The sequence below is a fragment of the Mesocricetus auratus genome, unplaced genomic scaffold (genome assembly GCF_017639785.1).
Source record: "Mesocricetus auratus isolate SY011 unplaced genomic scaffold, BCM_Maur_2.0 Super-Scaffold_100676, whole genome shotgun sequence".
Lineage (NCBI taxonomy): Eukaryota > Metazoa > Chordata > Mammalia > Rodentia > Cricetidae > Mesocricetus > Mesocricetus auratus.
The window spans coordinates 103,458,140-103,472,203 of record NW_024429266.1 but is presented as its reverse complement, the minus strand read 5'-3'; the positions used below and the strand labels follow the sequence as shown (position 1 = coordinate 103,472,203).

The 14,064-nt window shown below is 55.2% G+C and overlaps 1 protein-coding gene across 2 annotated transcripts; it reads left to right on the top strand.

Annotated features, from left to right (window-relative positions):
* The first annotated feature begins 5,221 nt into the window (after positions 1 to 5,221).
* On the top strand, positions 5,222 to 11,922 carry Slc39a3 (solute carrier family 39 member 3). Of its 2 annotated transcripts, none has more exons than XM_005083277.4 (4): positions 5,222 to 5,365; positions 8,221 to 8,296; positions 8,987 to 9,314; positions 10,994 to 11,922. In XM_005083277.4, exons 3-4 carry the CDS (start codon positions 9,105 to 9,107, stop codon positions 11,735 to 11,737), a joined length of 954 nt encoding a protein of 317 aa, XP_005083334.1. In that variant the 5' UTR covers positions 5,222 to 5,365; positions 8,221 to 8,296; positions 8,987 to 9,104; the 3' UTR covers positions 11,738 to 11,922. The 2 variants fall into 2 exon arrangements, with proteins under 2 accessions (XP_005083334.1, XP_040593285.1); XM_040737351.1 differs by having other exon boundaries at positions 5,239 to 5,365; positions 8,217 to 8,296.
* The last annotated feature ends 2,142 nt before the right edge of the window (positions 11,923 to 14,064 follow it).

The following is a 14,064-nucleotide window of genomic DNA, read 5'->3' as shown; positions in this document are numbered from 1 at the left end:
ATAAACCCCATCTTTAAAATAATTTGTTTTGAAAGGCCATAACATGTATGGGAACTTTCTCTTCAGTCAGTTCTTTCCTGCTATGTGGTGCCTCGAGATGGAACCATACCCACCCTTGAGGACTCCCACCCACCTATATAAAGATCCCCATTTTTGAGGGCAAAACTAGAATATGTTCAAGTATAAGCTTTGTGTTCTTGGACTGTGGTGGTAGTGGCGCACGCCGTTAACCCCAGCACTCGGGAGGCAGAGGCAGGCGGATCTCTGAGTTCGAGACCAGCCTGGTCTACAGAGTGAGTTCCAGGACAGCCAGGGCTACACAGGGAAACCCTGGCTCAGAAAACAAAACCAAGGCGTACATCCAGAAAGTAGTCACAGTGTCTTAAGGCTTCCCAGGTAACAGTCCATCCAGCATCTTGTCTCTTGCGAGAGTGAGCCACAGAATCTCAAGCTCGCCCCTGGATGAGCCTCACCGTACGGCAGTCATGTGACTCCATGTCCCTTGGGTTGTTTCTTCCCTCCGAGAACGTTGTCAGTGTACGGTCTAGGCTGGCCTCGAACCCAGCGACCCTGCTTCAGCCCTGAGTGGTGTGTCACGAAGCCCAGCTGAAATTCCATTTTGTAATTACAGGAGGATGGAGAGGGCAGGGGCTGTCAAGCATGGTACCCTGACACTTGGTGGAGGGGCACGGGCAGGGTAATCAGAGTTAAAAGCCAGCTAAGACAGCTGACACTTTGAGGTTCCCTGTAGTGGCTACCCTGTCCTAGAGTGTCTGCCTTGGGAACGAGTCATCATGGGCTTGGCCATGTCCGTGGATGTGTGCCTGTCCCCTTCTGGCTTGGATGGGTGTAGCGCAGATATACTGCAGGGCCCTATACATAGAAAAGTACTTGAACCTGAACTCAGTACCGCCTCATCCCTAGTGTGACATAAACCAGTGCTGGGTTTGCTTATTTTGAGACAGGGTTTCTTTCTGTAGCTCTGGCTGTCCTGAAATTCTTTAGACCAGGCTGGCCTCGAACTCAAAAGATCCTCCTGCCTCTGCCTCCAGAGTGCTGGGATTAAAGTAGTGCTCCACCACAGCAATGATTTTGACTTTTAATATCAGGGCATGAAATAACTGCATGGTTGTGAGCACTGCTACTTGTTCAGAGGGCTCAGGTTCTGTTCCCAGCACCCACACTGCGATTCACAACTGTAATTCCAGTTCCAGTGGGTGGGACGCCCCCTCCTGGTCTCCTACGGCACCGCACATGCTGGCAAAACATGGATACACATGAAGTAGTAAATTGAATCCCAGCCATGGGAGACAGAGGCAGGAGGATCTCCGAGTTCCAGGACAGCCTGGGCTACTTAGACTGTGGCTCAAGGGAAAAGAGCCTGGATGTTGTGTGCTTCCCTGTGCCTCTATCTAGCTGACAAAGTTGCCTAAAAGCTTAGGGTCAACCTAGTGAGGTAGGCACCGCTCCGAGCATGGCCAGCAGGGGGAGCCACACGCTGCAGCCTCAGTCCCAGGGCGCCCAACCTGCCATTGCAGCAAGCCCTCAGCCTGGTGCCCCAGGTGAGCCTCGTGCGCACTCTCAGAGCCTGCTCTTACAGAAGCAGGAGGGGACGTCCAGCGCTCGGGTGTGGTCACCCAGTCACAGGGTGGGCAGACACCCCTTCCCCGGGGAACTGGGGCTGCAGGTGGACCTACCCCAGACTCGACTGGGCTGGGCCGTCCTCAGGGCTATGAGCTCCGGGGTTGGCTGATTCCGGCTTCTGTCCCACTAGAGCTCTTAACTACAGAACCAGGTCCACTCCTGCTGTCCCGACACTGGGGAGGCTGAGACGGGAGGATAAAAAGTTCAAGGCTGGGCTCGACTACAGAGCCAGGCTGTCTCAAGAATTCAGACCAAAAAGGCTAACGGTCTGCATGCTAGCTGGTGGCTACCAGAGGCCCCTCACTCCCATTCCTAAACCTTGGACACAAACTATCCCAGCGCTCACTACAGTTTCCCTGCAATGGACCGGCAGCCCCAGACAGCCATGATCATCTTTCCTTCCAGTTAACCTTGCCTTTTCTTTTTTTTTTTTTTTTTTTTTTTTTTTTTTTGGTTCTTTTTCGAGACAGGGTTTCTCTGTGGCTTTGGAGGCTGTCCTGGAACTTGCTTGGTAGTCCAGGCTGGTCTCAAATTCACAGAGATCCACCTGCCTCTGCCTCCCGAGTGCTGGGATTAAAGGTGTGCGCCACCAACGCCCGGCGAACCTTGCCTTTTCCTGGAATGTTTTGTTGGAGTTATAATCCCAGCAGCACATTCTCTTGCATGTTTTAGGTTCTCTTAACACAGTGTTGAAGGAATTTATATTGTGCACAATTGAGTCATTTTGATTGCTGCATAGTTTTCCACTGCATGAACATACTCTGGCATTTTTATCCACTCATCAATGGATGTTAGGTTTGGTGTTTGGGACTCGTAAGTTTGTATCTTTTGTCTGTTTTATATGTTGCCTATGTTATATGTGTCTATTGCTGTGAAGAGACACCATAACCATGGCAACTCTTTTTTTGGGGGGAGTGGTGTTCAAGACAGGGTTTTTTTTTGAGTAGCCCTGGAACTTACCTGTAGTAATATATTTTTCTCACACGCAGGGCCTTAGCCTGACTTGTTTCATCCTCTTACTCGTATCCTCTTCCTTGGTTCTCCGCCTGCCAGCCCCGCTTATCCTTGCTCCTGCGTTGCTATTGGCTGGGTGCTCAGCTCTTATTAGACGACCAGGTGTTTTAGACAGGCACAGTAACACAGCTTTACAGAGTTACTCAAGCGCAGCATTAACAAAGTCACACACCTTAAATAATAGTCTACATTGTAGACCAGGCTAGCCTTGAACTTGGTGATCCACCTGCCTCTGCCTCCCAAGTGCTGGGATTAAGGGCATGTGCCACCACCGCCCTGCTATATTTAAATTTATTGTATATATTATATAATATAATGCCCTATACAGTATTTTTAAAGATTTATTTATTTATTATGAATATAACATTCTGCCTCCATTTATGTCTGCAGGCCAGGAGAGGGCGCCAGATCTCATTATGAATGGTTGTGAGCCACCATGTGGTTGCTGGGAATTGAACTCAGGACCTCTGGAAGAGCAGTCTGTGCTCTTAACCTCTGAGCCATCTCTCCAGCCCCCTATACAGTATTTAAATATATTCCAACATAGTAAATACTAGCACATGTAATGGGGGTTTTGTCTACATGTGTATTTGGCCACCAGTTTTCTTCATGGTGTCATGTAGTCCTGAAGGAGGCATCAAATTCGTTATGTCTGGAGTTACAGATGCTTGTGAGCCACCATGTGGGTGCTGGAATTAAATCCAAGTTCCCTGCGGGAGCAGCCAGTGCTGTGAACCTCTGAGCGGTCTCCCAGAACCAGTTTACTATTGATGTGTGTGTTTTGTCTTTTCTGTATATGTGTCTGTGAACCACACATCCCCTGGATCTGGATATATATATTAATATATATATTAAGTTTAGATATGACCTCATTTGGTAGCTCAGGCTGGCCTCAACCAACAGTCCTCTGGCCTTGACATCTCGAGTGCTAGGACCACAGCTGTGAACTACCATTCACAGTTATATTTATTTATTTATTTTTGTTTGTTGTGAGACCAGGCTCTCTCTATGTAGCCCTGAGTGACCTGGGACTTTCTGTGTAAACCAGGCTGGCCTCGATCTCACAGAGACCCACCTGTTTCTACTCCTGCCTGAGTGCTGAGGTGAAAGGTGTGTGCTGCTATATGGATCTAGCTAATCCTAGCTCTTATAAAGCCAACTTTACTATTGCTACTCTGTGTATGAGTCACAGTGGGCGTGCATGTGTGACACACTGTGTGTGTAAAGGTCAGGGGTCAATTTTGTAGTGTGTTCTAGGATTCCAGGGTTTGCACTTAGTTCATCAGTCACTGAACCATCTCAATGCTTCTGTCCCCCTGTCCTGTAAGGCACCATGTGGTCTTGCCTGATGCTGACCCTAAGAAGTGGCAGTGGCTGACCTTGAAATCCTCACACACACACACATCCCACCTCAACTTTCCAGTTCAGAGTATCTGCTGTAGTGACAAGAACTTAATAATTATGAAGGAGGCTGTCAGCCTTATTTGCTTCAAGTCCATGTGTGAAGGAATCTCGATTTCTGTTGAGCAGATGCCCAGGTGTGCAGGCTGTACCATTTTTTAGTCACGTTCTTCATCTGATGGCTGTTAATCTCATTTAGACATGTATTTTTTCCTAGAAATATCCCAACTCTCCTGCAACAGACAAGCAGATCTAATTAATCCAGACAATGGAATACTACTTAGCCATAAAAGGAAACCAGAGCTGGACTCTGGTTAAGAGTATTAACTGCGTTTGTAGAGGACACGTGTTTAGTGTCCTATCCCAGGGGATTTAATGCCCTCTTCTGACATCTTCAGACACCAGACACATATTTGGTGCATAGATGGAGCTTCAGGCATAGCAGTCATGCACATGAAACCAAACCAAATAGCCAGGCCGTGGTGGCGCAGCCTTTAATCACGCAGGAGGCAGAGCAGGCAGATCTCTGTGAACTTGTGGTCTACAGAGTGAATTCCAGCACAGCATGGCTACACAGAGAAACTGTCTCCAAAAACCTATGTATGTATGTATGTATGCATGTATGTATGTATATATATTCATACGTGTGTGCATATATATGACATATATATCATATATAAGTCATACTGTGCTCCCTTCGGCCGCACATATACTAAAACTAAAGCATACTGGGATCTATTCAGGTGCCACGTTGCTTCTGGGCTGCAGGTATGGGGAGAGGGATTCCGTTGTTACTAGCTGTGCTTAGGCACAGTAGATCACTTGAGCTTGCGTTTATGCCTTCTGTCCACAGATGTCTGATGGGCTCGTGTGTCTTTTGAAGCCATCAGGAGTGCTTCATGAACGTCTCAGTCTTTGTAGAAAATCTCTGCTTGCCCAACGTCCACCCGTAGTCATTCAGCACCACGCGACCCTGGACAGCTCCAGGCAGTAACTCCTCCCGGAACCATGACTGCAAGTGCGTGTTTCCTGTCAGAACCATTTGGTAGATGCACTCATAGCTCAGTGGGAGGAAACTGTTTTCCGGAGCCGATAGGCGTTGCAGAATGATTGGCGGCAGGTCAAACCAATAAAATCTAGGTTCTGTTGAGCGGCGCTGACCGTGTCCAATAGACGCTGGCGTGGGCGGGGCGTGGGCAGCCGCTCACAGCCCCGGGGGTCTCGGCTGGTCCGCTGATCTGGGGTCCGGACCGCGCGGCGGTTGGCGACAGGCGGCACCGACTGGAGACTTGAGGGCCTGGCAGAGGTACAGGAGGGGCCGGGGTGGGGCCGAGCGTCCTGCCTGTCGGCAGAGGCCTCGCTCCGGAGTGCGGCTGCGCGGTGCACTCAGTAGGTTCTCAATGTTCTCGGAAAGAACGCGCTTGTCCCCACTGCGCCCCAACCGGCCCCAGGTCGGGGCGCCCGGGCGACCCCCAACCTCTGGGCCTCCCGGACACACAGGGACCCGTCTGCCCCTGTGGTGCGCGCATTGCCTTGGTTCACGGCCGGGAGGGAGGGGTATTTGTTTTCAGTGTTTTAAAGTTTACCTAATTATGTCATTCGTTCCTAATATTGTAGATCTAACTTTTTTTAGCCTTACTTTTGCTTTCTTTCACCTTATCTTACTTGATCGTATTTCATTATGTTATTTTTTAACTTCCTAATTATTTTGTGTGCGTGCGCGCGTGTCTGTATACAGCGCATGTGTGCAGTTCCCAAGATGGCCACAAGAGGGGGTCAGATCCGCAGGCTGGAATGTAGTGGAGGTGCTCTTAACTGCTGAGTCACCTTTCTAGCTCCTATTTCATTATTTTTCATTCCAGTTTTTTTCTTTGAGACTGGGTCTCACTATTTTTCCCAGGCTGGCCGTGGACTCAGAGATCAGCCTGGCCCTGCCTCCCGCGTGCTGGGGAGGGTGATGTGTGTAAAGTCGGGGGACAACTTGTGGGGTCCATTCTCTTTCTTCCTTGTGGTCTCAGATCGTCCTGGGTCCTCAGGCTTGGTGGCAGCACTGTTACCCTTTGAGCTTTGTTTCATCATTTTATGTCATTTTTGACGGATTTTCTTTGTTTTTGTTTTATTACATTATTTTGAGATAGTCTTTCTGAGTTGTCCAGACTGACCTCAGATGTGTGACCATTGTCCTGCCTCATTGCCCCATGTACAAGATCTCGAGATCACATGTGCACACCGCCAGTCCTACACATCTTGTTTTGCTTTGTCTTTTCAAGACGGGGTGGCTCTGTGGCTGTGGAGGCTGTCCTGGAACTCTGTCTGTAGACCAGGCTGGCCTCGAACTCACAGAGATCCGCCTGCCTCTGCCTCCCAAGTGCTGGGGTTAAAGGCATGCATCACCAACGCCCGGCTCCCAGCATAGTTTTTAATTGATTGTTTCATGTGTGCATATGTGTGGAGTCCAGACATTAATGTCATTGCCTTCCTTGATTGTTCTCCAGTTTTTTGTTTGTTTGTTTGTTTGTTTTTTCGAGACAGGGTTTCTCTGTGGCTTTGGAGGCTGTCCTGGAACTCGCTTGGTAGTCCAGGCTGGTCTCGAACTCACAGAGATCCGCCTGCCTCTGCCTTCCGAGTGCTGGGATTAAAGGCGTGCGCCACCAACGCCCGGCTTCTCCAGTTATTTTTAATTAAAAATGTGTGTGTGTGTGTGTGTTGCCTGTATTCATGTCTGTGCCTCACATATGAGCCTTGTGCCCACTGAGGCCAGAAGAGGGTGATAATTCCCCAGAGCTGAATAACAGATGGTTGTGGTCCATCGTGTGGGTGCTGGGAACCGAACCCAGGTACTCTGCCAGAGCAGCTGGTACTCTAACCATTTAGGCAACTCCCCAGGATCTCCGACTTGAATCCAGAGCTCCTGTCTGGGTCATGGTGATCCATCCCCACCTGCAAAGTGCTGGGACAATTCCGGTGCAGTAGAAGGGGGAGCTGGGCCAGGGGGACCTGGAAAGGCTCCGTCAGCAGCAGCGGGAGGGGGGACAACGACTGGGAAGGCCTGACAGCACGGGGTGTGTGTGTGTGTGTGCCTGCATGTGTGTGTGTGTGCCTGCATGTGTGTGTGTGCCTGCATGTGTGTGTGTGCCTGCATGTGTGTGTGTGCCTGCATGTGTGTGTGTGCCTGCATGTGTGTGTGTGCCTGCATGTGTGTGTGTGCCTGCATGTGTGTGTGTGCCTGCATGTGTGTGTGTGCCTGCATGTGTGTGCGTGCGTGCATGTGTGTGTGCCTGCATGTGTGTGTGTGCCTGCATGTGTGTGCGTGCCTGCATGTGTGTGTGTGCCTGCATGTGTGTGTGTGCGTGCATGTGTGTGTGCCTGCATGTGTGTGCGCGTGCGCGTGCGTGTGTGTGCACGTGCGCGTGTGTGCCTGCATGTGTGTGTGCGCGCGTGTGTGTATGTGTGTGTGCCTGCATGTGTGTGCGCGCGTGTGTGTGTATGTGTGCGTGTGTGTGCCTGCATGTGTGTGTGTGCCTGCATGTGTGTGTGTGCCTGCATGTGTGTGTGTGCCTGCATGTGTGTGTGTGCCTGCATGTGTGTGTGTGCCTGCATGTGTGTGCGTGCGTGCATGTGTGTGTGCCTGCATGTGTGTGTGTGCCTGCATGTGTGTGTGTGCCTGCATGTGTGTGTGTGCCTGCATGTGTGTGCGTGCGTGCATGTGTGTGTGCCTGCATGTGTGTGCCTGCGTGTGTGTGCGTGTGTGCGTGCGTGTGTGTGTGCGCCTGCATGTGTGTGTGCCTGCATGTGTGTGTGCGTGCGTGCGTGTGTGTGCCTGCATGTGTGTGCGCGTGCGCGTGCGTGTGTGTGCACGTGCGCGTGTGTGCCTGCATGTGTGTGTGCGCGCGTGTGTGTATGTGTGTGTGCCTGCATGTGTGTGCGCGCGTGTGTGTGTATGTGTGCGTGTGTGTGCCTGCATGTGTGTGTGCACGTGCGTGTGTGTGCCTGCATGTGTGTGCGCGCGGGTGTGTGTGTGTGTGTGCGCGCGTGCATGCACGCGCTCCAGTGAGTGACACGGACTGGGAAGACTGACAGCTGAGGGAGAGCTGGGGGATGTGGTCAGCAGCCAGAAGGAGGCAGCACTGCTCCTAATGATGCTGATGTTTTATGAGGCAGGGAGAAACCTACAGAGTCACATTTGGCCACCACATCCTCTCAGCCAGCTGTCACCAGCTCTGCACCAGGCCTTAAGGTGGGTACCATGGATCCAGTTGGGAGCATGGGTTGGTTATCTAGAGCACGCGGTTCCAAGTTCCAGAATGCAAAGACGTGTTTGAGGGTCCCGGGTCTGCGGGGCTGGGGGTGTTCTCCAGGCAGAAAGAACAGTCTGTGCAATCAAGACTCAGGCAAGCTGGTGTGAGGTGAGCTGAGGGAGACACTGTTATATAAAGTCTAACCTTGGGTGATGGGCTGAGAGGCCCTGTCAGGGCAGCTGCACCCGAGAGAGTCCTGCCACCGATGGGAGCGTTCTGTGTTCTGTGCATGACACGGGAGCCACTCAGCTCAAGTGGTTACCAAGTACTTGACAGCAGGGGGGCAGAGGCTAAATAGTATTGTTTCTGTGTTCCCTGCCTCTGTGTGTGTGAGTGTGTGTGAGAGTATGAGTGAGTGTGTGAGTGAGCTATGAGTGTGTGTGTGTGAGTGTTGTCCTCCGCAGGTACTGGCCACCTTGGGTTTGGAGGCAGGGACGCATGCGCCTGGTGCTCACGTGTTTGTCAAGGCTGGCTACTTTACATTCAGCACAAGCGTGTCACTGCTTGGTCTACATTCCAGCCCTCTGTCCTCACCGCAGTTATGGAAACGCATGCGTTCGTGTGTGTGAGTCAGTATGGCCGACGAGTCAGTGACCTCGTGGCTAACACGGCCGCCCCTGTCCTCACAGCTGCCAGGCAGAGCCATGAGCCCCAAACCCTGCAGTAGGGGCCGGTAGCCCCGCAGCTCTGGTGTGTGACTCCATGCGTGGTGTGGCCCTGCGGTGACCGTGTGACCGGGTGGCCAGCATGACGAAGCTCCTGGTAGCCAAGGTCCTCTGCATGGCGGGCATGTTCTTCCTCATGCTGCTGGGCTCGCTGCTGCCTGTGAAGGTCATTGAAGCCGACTTCGAGAAGGCGCACCGCTCCAAGAAGGTGCTCTCCCTCTGCAACACTTTTGGGGGCGGTGTCTTCCTGGCTACTTGTTTCAACGCGCTGCTGCCCGCAGTGAGAGACAAGGTGAGGCTGCAGGGATGGCAGGTGGGGCGGCCTCGGGTGCGCATGCGCACGTGTACCTCTCACGCGCATGCGTCTGGTGGCCAGAGGACCATGTCGGGTGTTGTCCTCAGTGGCTCGCCGTCTCAGTTTTTTGAGACAGGGTTTCTCTGAACTTGGAGCTCCCTGGTGTGGCCAAAGAGGCTGTCCGGTGAGTGCCAGAGACCCCGCCTCTGCCCGCAGGCATGGTTACCATACCCAGGTTTCTAGGGGGTTTCAGGCTGGTGGGCAGAGCCCTTTCCCCACTGAGTGGCTCCCGGCCTCGATGGACTCCAGCATGGACGTGTGAGGGTGACAGAAGGAGGGAGCAGATGACTGTGTGTCCCCATGTCAGCTACTTGTTTGCCATACTGCCAGAGTCCAGGGAAGACAGGCAGGCAACCCCAGTGGTTGGTGGGTGTCACACTCAGCAGTCACCTACCCCGAAGCGTACAGGCCACGCGCATACGTTCCTCTTTGCCTGTACCCATGAGTTCTTGCTGCTGCATAGCTAATCCTAACAGATAGCATTTTTTTTTGTTTGTTTTTTTGAGGCAGGGTTTCTCTGTATTGTTTTGTGGACCTCACTCTGTAGACCAGGCTGGTCTGGAACTCACAGACATCCGCCTGCCTCTGCCTCCCGAGTGCTGGGATTAAAGGCATGCGCCATCTCTGCCCGGCTGCAGATAGCATCTTGACACAGCATTGATGTGTCTCCTCATGGCAGGCGCCTGGGCAGAGCTTGAGGTCCTCTGCTTCAGGGACACAGGAGATCGGGACCCCTGCTGGCCGTGTGGGTCGTGAGTAGGTGGCACTGTGTCAGTTACTGAGGGTCACTGAGGGCCAACTCAGCGGCATGAAGGATGTCACAACAGACGGGCCTGTGGCCACCAGGGACTCGGGGCTCCCCAGAAGTCTCTGTGTCAAGGCTGCAGGGAGCTCAGGAAGACCGGGGCTGGGGCGTCGTCTTCCTCCAAGAGGGAGCTGGGCTTGCTACCCATGGGCCGCTCTGCAAGGCCCAGGCATCGCCGCCAGGGAAGTGTGTGGCTGTGGGGACGGGGCCTCGCTCGTGCCCCCGGCAGTCTCCCTTATTTGTGGTGCTCATGCCGTTGAGTACAGGATGCCATCCTCAGTGTCCTCCATAGCCAGTCACGCCCAGTCTTCACCTCCCTCCGGTCCCCCAGGCCACTCCCTTCCCTGCCCACCTGAGGGCTCACCGGGGCAGGGCTGGGCTCCAGGACTCCTTAGGAGCAGGCCTCTCACGGCCAGCTGGATCCATCGCTGGGGGCAGCCAGAGGGTGCCTGGCATGGCGTTTCTGGGTAGTTTTATTTTATATCACTGGGTGTGTGCCAGTGCATGTGGATGTCAGAGGTGCTCTGCAGTCAGTGGCCTCCCACTGTGACTCCAGCTCCGGGTGTCAGCAAGCGCCTTGGCCCCGAGGTCATCTCACTGTTTTGGGCAGTGCTGGGGACGGAACCGGAGCGAGGCATAGTTGAGCCTCTCAGCTTCAACCTTGGTGTGACCTGAGCTGAGTCTTTTTGTTGCCTGCCACATAGTCTCTGTGTAGCCCAGGCTGCCCTAGAACTTGCAATCCTCCTGCCTCAGCCTCCCGAGGGCCTGCTCAGGTGGGAGGCCTGCAGCTGTCCTGGCCCTGTCCCTGCAGCTGCAGCAGGTGCTAAGCCTGGGCCACATCAGTACGGACTACCCGCTGGCCGAGACGCTCATGATGGTGGGCTTCTTCCTCACCGTGTTCGTGGAGCAGCTGGTGCTGACCTTCCGCCGGGAGCGGCCGCCCTTCATTGACCTGGAGACCTTCAACGCGGGCTCAGACGCGGGCAGCGATTCGGAGTACGAGAGCCCGTTCGTGGGCGCGGGTGGGCGCGGCCGCGGGCTCTACCCCGAGCCCACGGGGCACACGCACGGCGCGGGGCTGCGGCTGCGAGAGCTGGGACGGCCAGGCCCGCTGCGGCTGCTCAGCCTGGTCTTCGCGCTGTCTGCGCACTCGGTGTTCGAGGGCCTGGCCCTGGGGCTGCAGGAGGAGGGCGAGCGCGTGGTCAGCCTGTTTGTAGGCGTGGCCATCCACGAGACGCTGGTGGCTGTGGCCCTGGGCATCAGCATGGCTCGCAGCGCGGTGCCCCTGAGGGACGCGGTCAAGCTGGCAGTGACCGTGAGTGCCATGATCCCAGTGGGCATCGGGCTGGGCCTGGGCATCGAGAGCGCCCGGAGCGTAGCCAGCAGCGTGGCGTCGGCGCTGCTGCAGGGCCTGGCGGGCGGCACCTTTCTGTTCGTCACCTTCCTGGAGATCCTGGCCAAGGAGCTGGAGGAGAGGAGCGAACAGCTGCTCAAGGTGCTGTTCCTGGTGCTGGGCTACGCCGTCCTGGCTGGCATGGTCTTCCTCAAGTGGTGAGGGCCGCTCGCCCGCCGTCATCACCCTATTGCCCACCCGAGCCGTGGGTCGCCGCAGGACACGGGCCCCGTGCCTCACCAGCCCCGCTCCAGGGCCACGGCGCCATGCGCCAGGTCTCTCGCCCTCCACCGCCCCTGGCATCACTGATACCACTTTAAAACAATGTCTTAAAGTTATTTACCAAAGCTGTGTGGCCATGTGACCTCATATCCGTCACCCCTCCTGTCCCTGCTGACACGGCTCAGCCACCGAGGATGGATCGTGAGGTGGGCTCTGTGGAGGGTGAGGGTGAGGGTGAGGAGGGTGAGGGTGAGGAGGGTGAGGAGGGTGAGGGTGAGGAGGGTGAGGTGGGCTCTGTGGAGGGGGAGGGGGAGGGGGAGGAGGGGGAGGTGGGCTCTGTGGAGGGTGAGGAGGGGGAGGGGGCCTCTGAGGAGGGTGAGGTGGGCTCTGGTTTGTGGGAAGCCACTGCAGTCCTGCATGTCCCCTCTATGTTCTTCGTGTAGCCAAGGCCCTGCCCCCATCATCCCCCCAAGTTTTAGCGGTTGCTCCAGCATGTCCTGACAGTTTGGGAGAGGCGCAGCCCACTTGGCCGTCCTTCCCTGGGGACGGGCCAGGTGTGTTCCTGGCCCTCGGGAACCCCCTCCTGTTCCCTTGCTCTGTAGCATCATCAGAGTGTCAGTGCCTCCGCCTCCTCCTCCTCCTCCTCCTCTGCAGGGGGGATGGGGGTCAAGACTCCAGGGCCAAGCGTTGTGGTCTCCTAAGAGGGTGAGGAGTGGGCAGTGGCTTGCTTGGTGGTCACTTCTGGGTTGTGTATTCACCACTGGGATCTCCGGAGGACTCAAGGTGAGGGCAACATCCTGACAGGAGATTCCCAGGGTACAGGCTAGCAACCATGGTGCCTGTTGCTGTGGCAATGGTGGCATCCTGGGGCAGCCCGAGTGAGGATTCTTCCTCTGGGGACATACAGCTGGCACGACCTACCCCCTTCCTTGACTTTGGTTCTGTCTACCAGGAGTCAACACATCCCGGAACTGGCTAGAGTCAGGCTTGTACCTAGTTCCCCTGTCACCATGGCCAGGTTGACCAAAGTGACCCACCCAAGGTGGCCCCCTACCCAGCTCCTTCTCAAAAGATACAAGGTACAAAGAGACAGGGCCCTGGGGACAGCCAGGCATTGGGCAGTGTCCCCAGAACCCCAGCGCCTGGGCCACCTCAGAGCTGCATAAGCAGGGCTTACACGGCACTTACAGACATTGGGACATGTGGGACCCCGTGGCCCCAGTGAGGGCTGAGCTATGGCTGCCCCTTTCTGAAGGGTCTTTCCAGAGCCCGTGGAGCCTAACTCCGACCCGGCAGGTCTAGGCTCAGGTGACAAGACCAGGCCATGGTAGAAAGGGCTGGGTCCCTGTCTGGTCATGCCAGCAGGGAGTCTGCACCCCTGAAGACTGCATGAAGCGCCCCCCCTTCCTAGCACCAGCTGCCCTGGGGACACCAACAAGCCTGTCACTGTGGACCTGGTCCCTCCCCATCTATCCCCTGAGTCTCTGAGATCACGCAAGTGCCAGCTCACGAGCAATGGTGAGACCTGCTGCCTCCTCACAGGCCTTCAGGTCCGGATGGCACCTTCTGGGGTGGGGGGGCCATCTGCACAGCGGCTTAGGGACTCTGGACCAGGAGACACCTGCCAACACTCCTCAAGCCTGCCTGGCTCCCTTTCGCTCACCACCCAATCGGCCCTTGAAACTTAGCGTGGGCCTGGCCAGGTGTACAGTGACCCTCGGACCCTACCTGGCCCTGCCACCGAAGGCCTTCAGGCTCCCCTTGCTGTGGTCTAGGTCCAAGCCAGGCCACGGTCTGATGTCAGCAGCTTCTCCCTCCCTTGACAAGAAAGCAGTCACATCCCAGACTGGGATGCGGAGAGGCAGGGTGGGTATCCTGCCTGGCAGCACAGGGCAGTAACACCAAGTCTTCTCCCGGCCCCTCGCTGGTGTGGTCCCTCTGACCATTCAGATATGACTGGACAGGTGTCACTGCCCATGGCCAGCTGCTGGCCACAGCAGCCATGAGGGGCCTTGCCTGGGACTAGTGAGCTGCGTGTCTCTTATTGAGGGTTCCAGTTTAGGTGAGTCCATGCTCCCAGCCCCCAGCGCCATGCTGAGTGCTGTGTTGCTGTCATGAATGGGCATGGAGGAGGGTGAGGCCAGGGGTGCTGCAGGGCCTAGTCTGCCCCCAAAGCTGCTTCCTGTGAGGACACACACAGGACACAGCAGGCTGGGAGGAGAGAGGCCGGGTGGGTGGCCCAGCTTCACCGCTGATCTGTAACAACG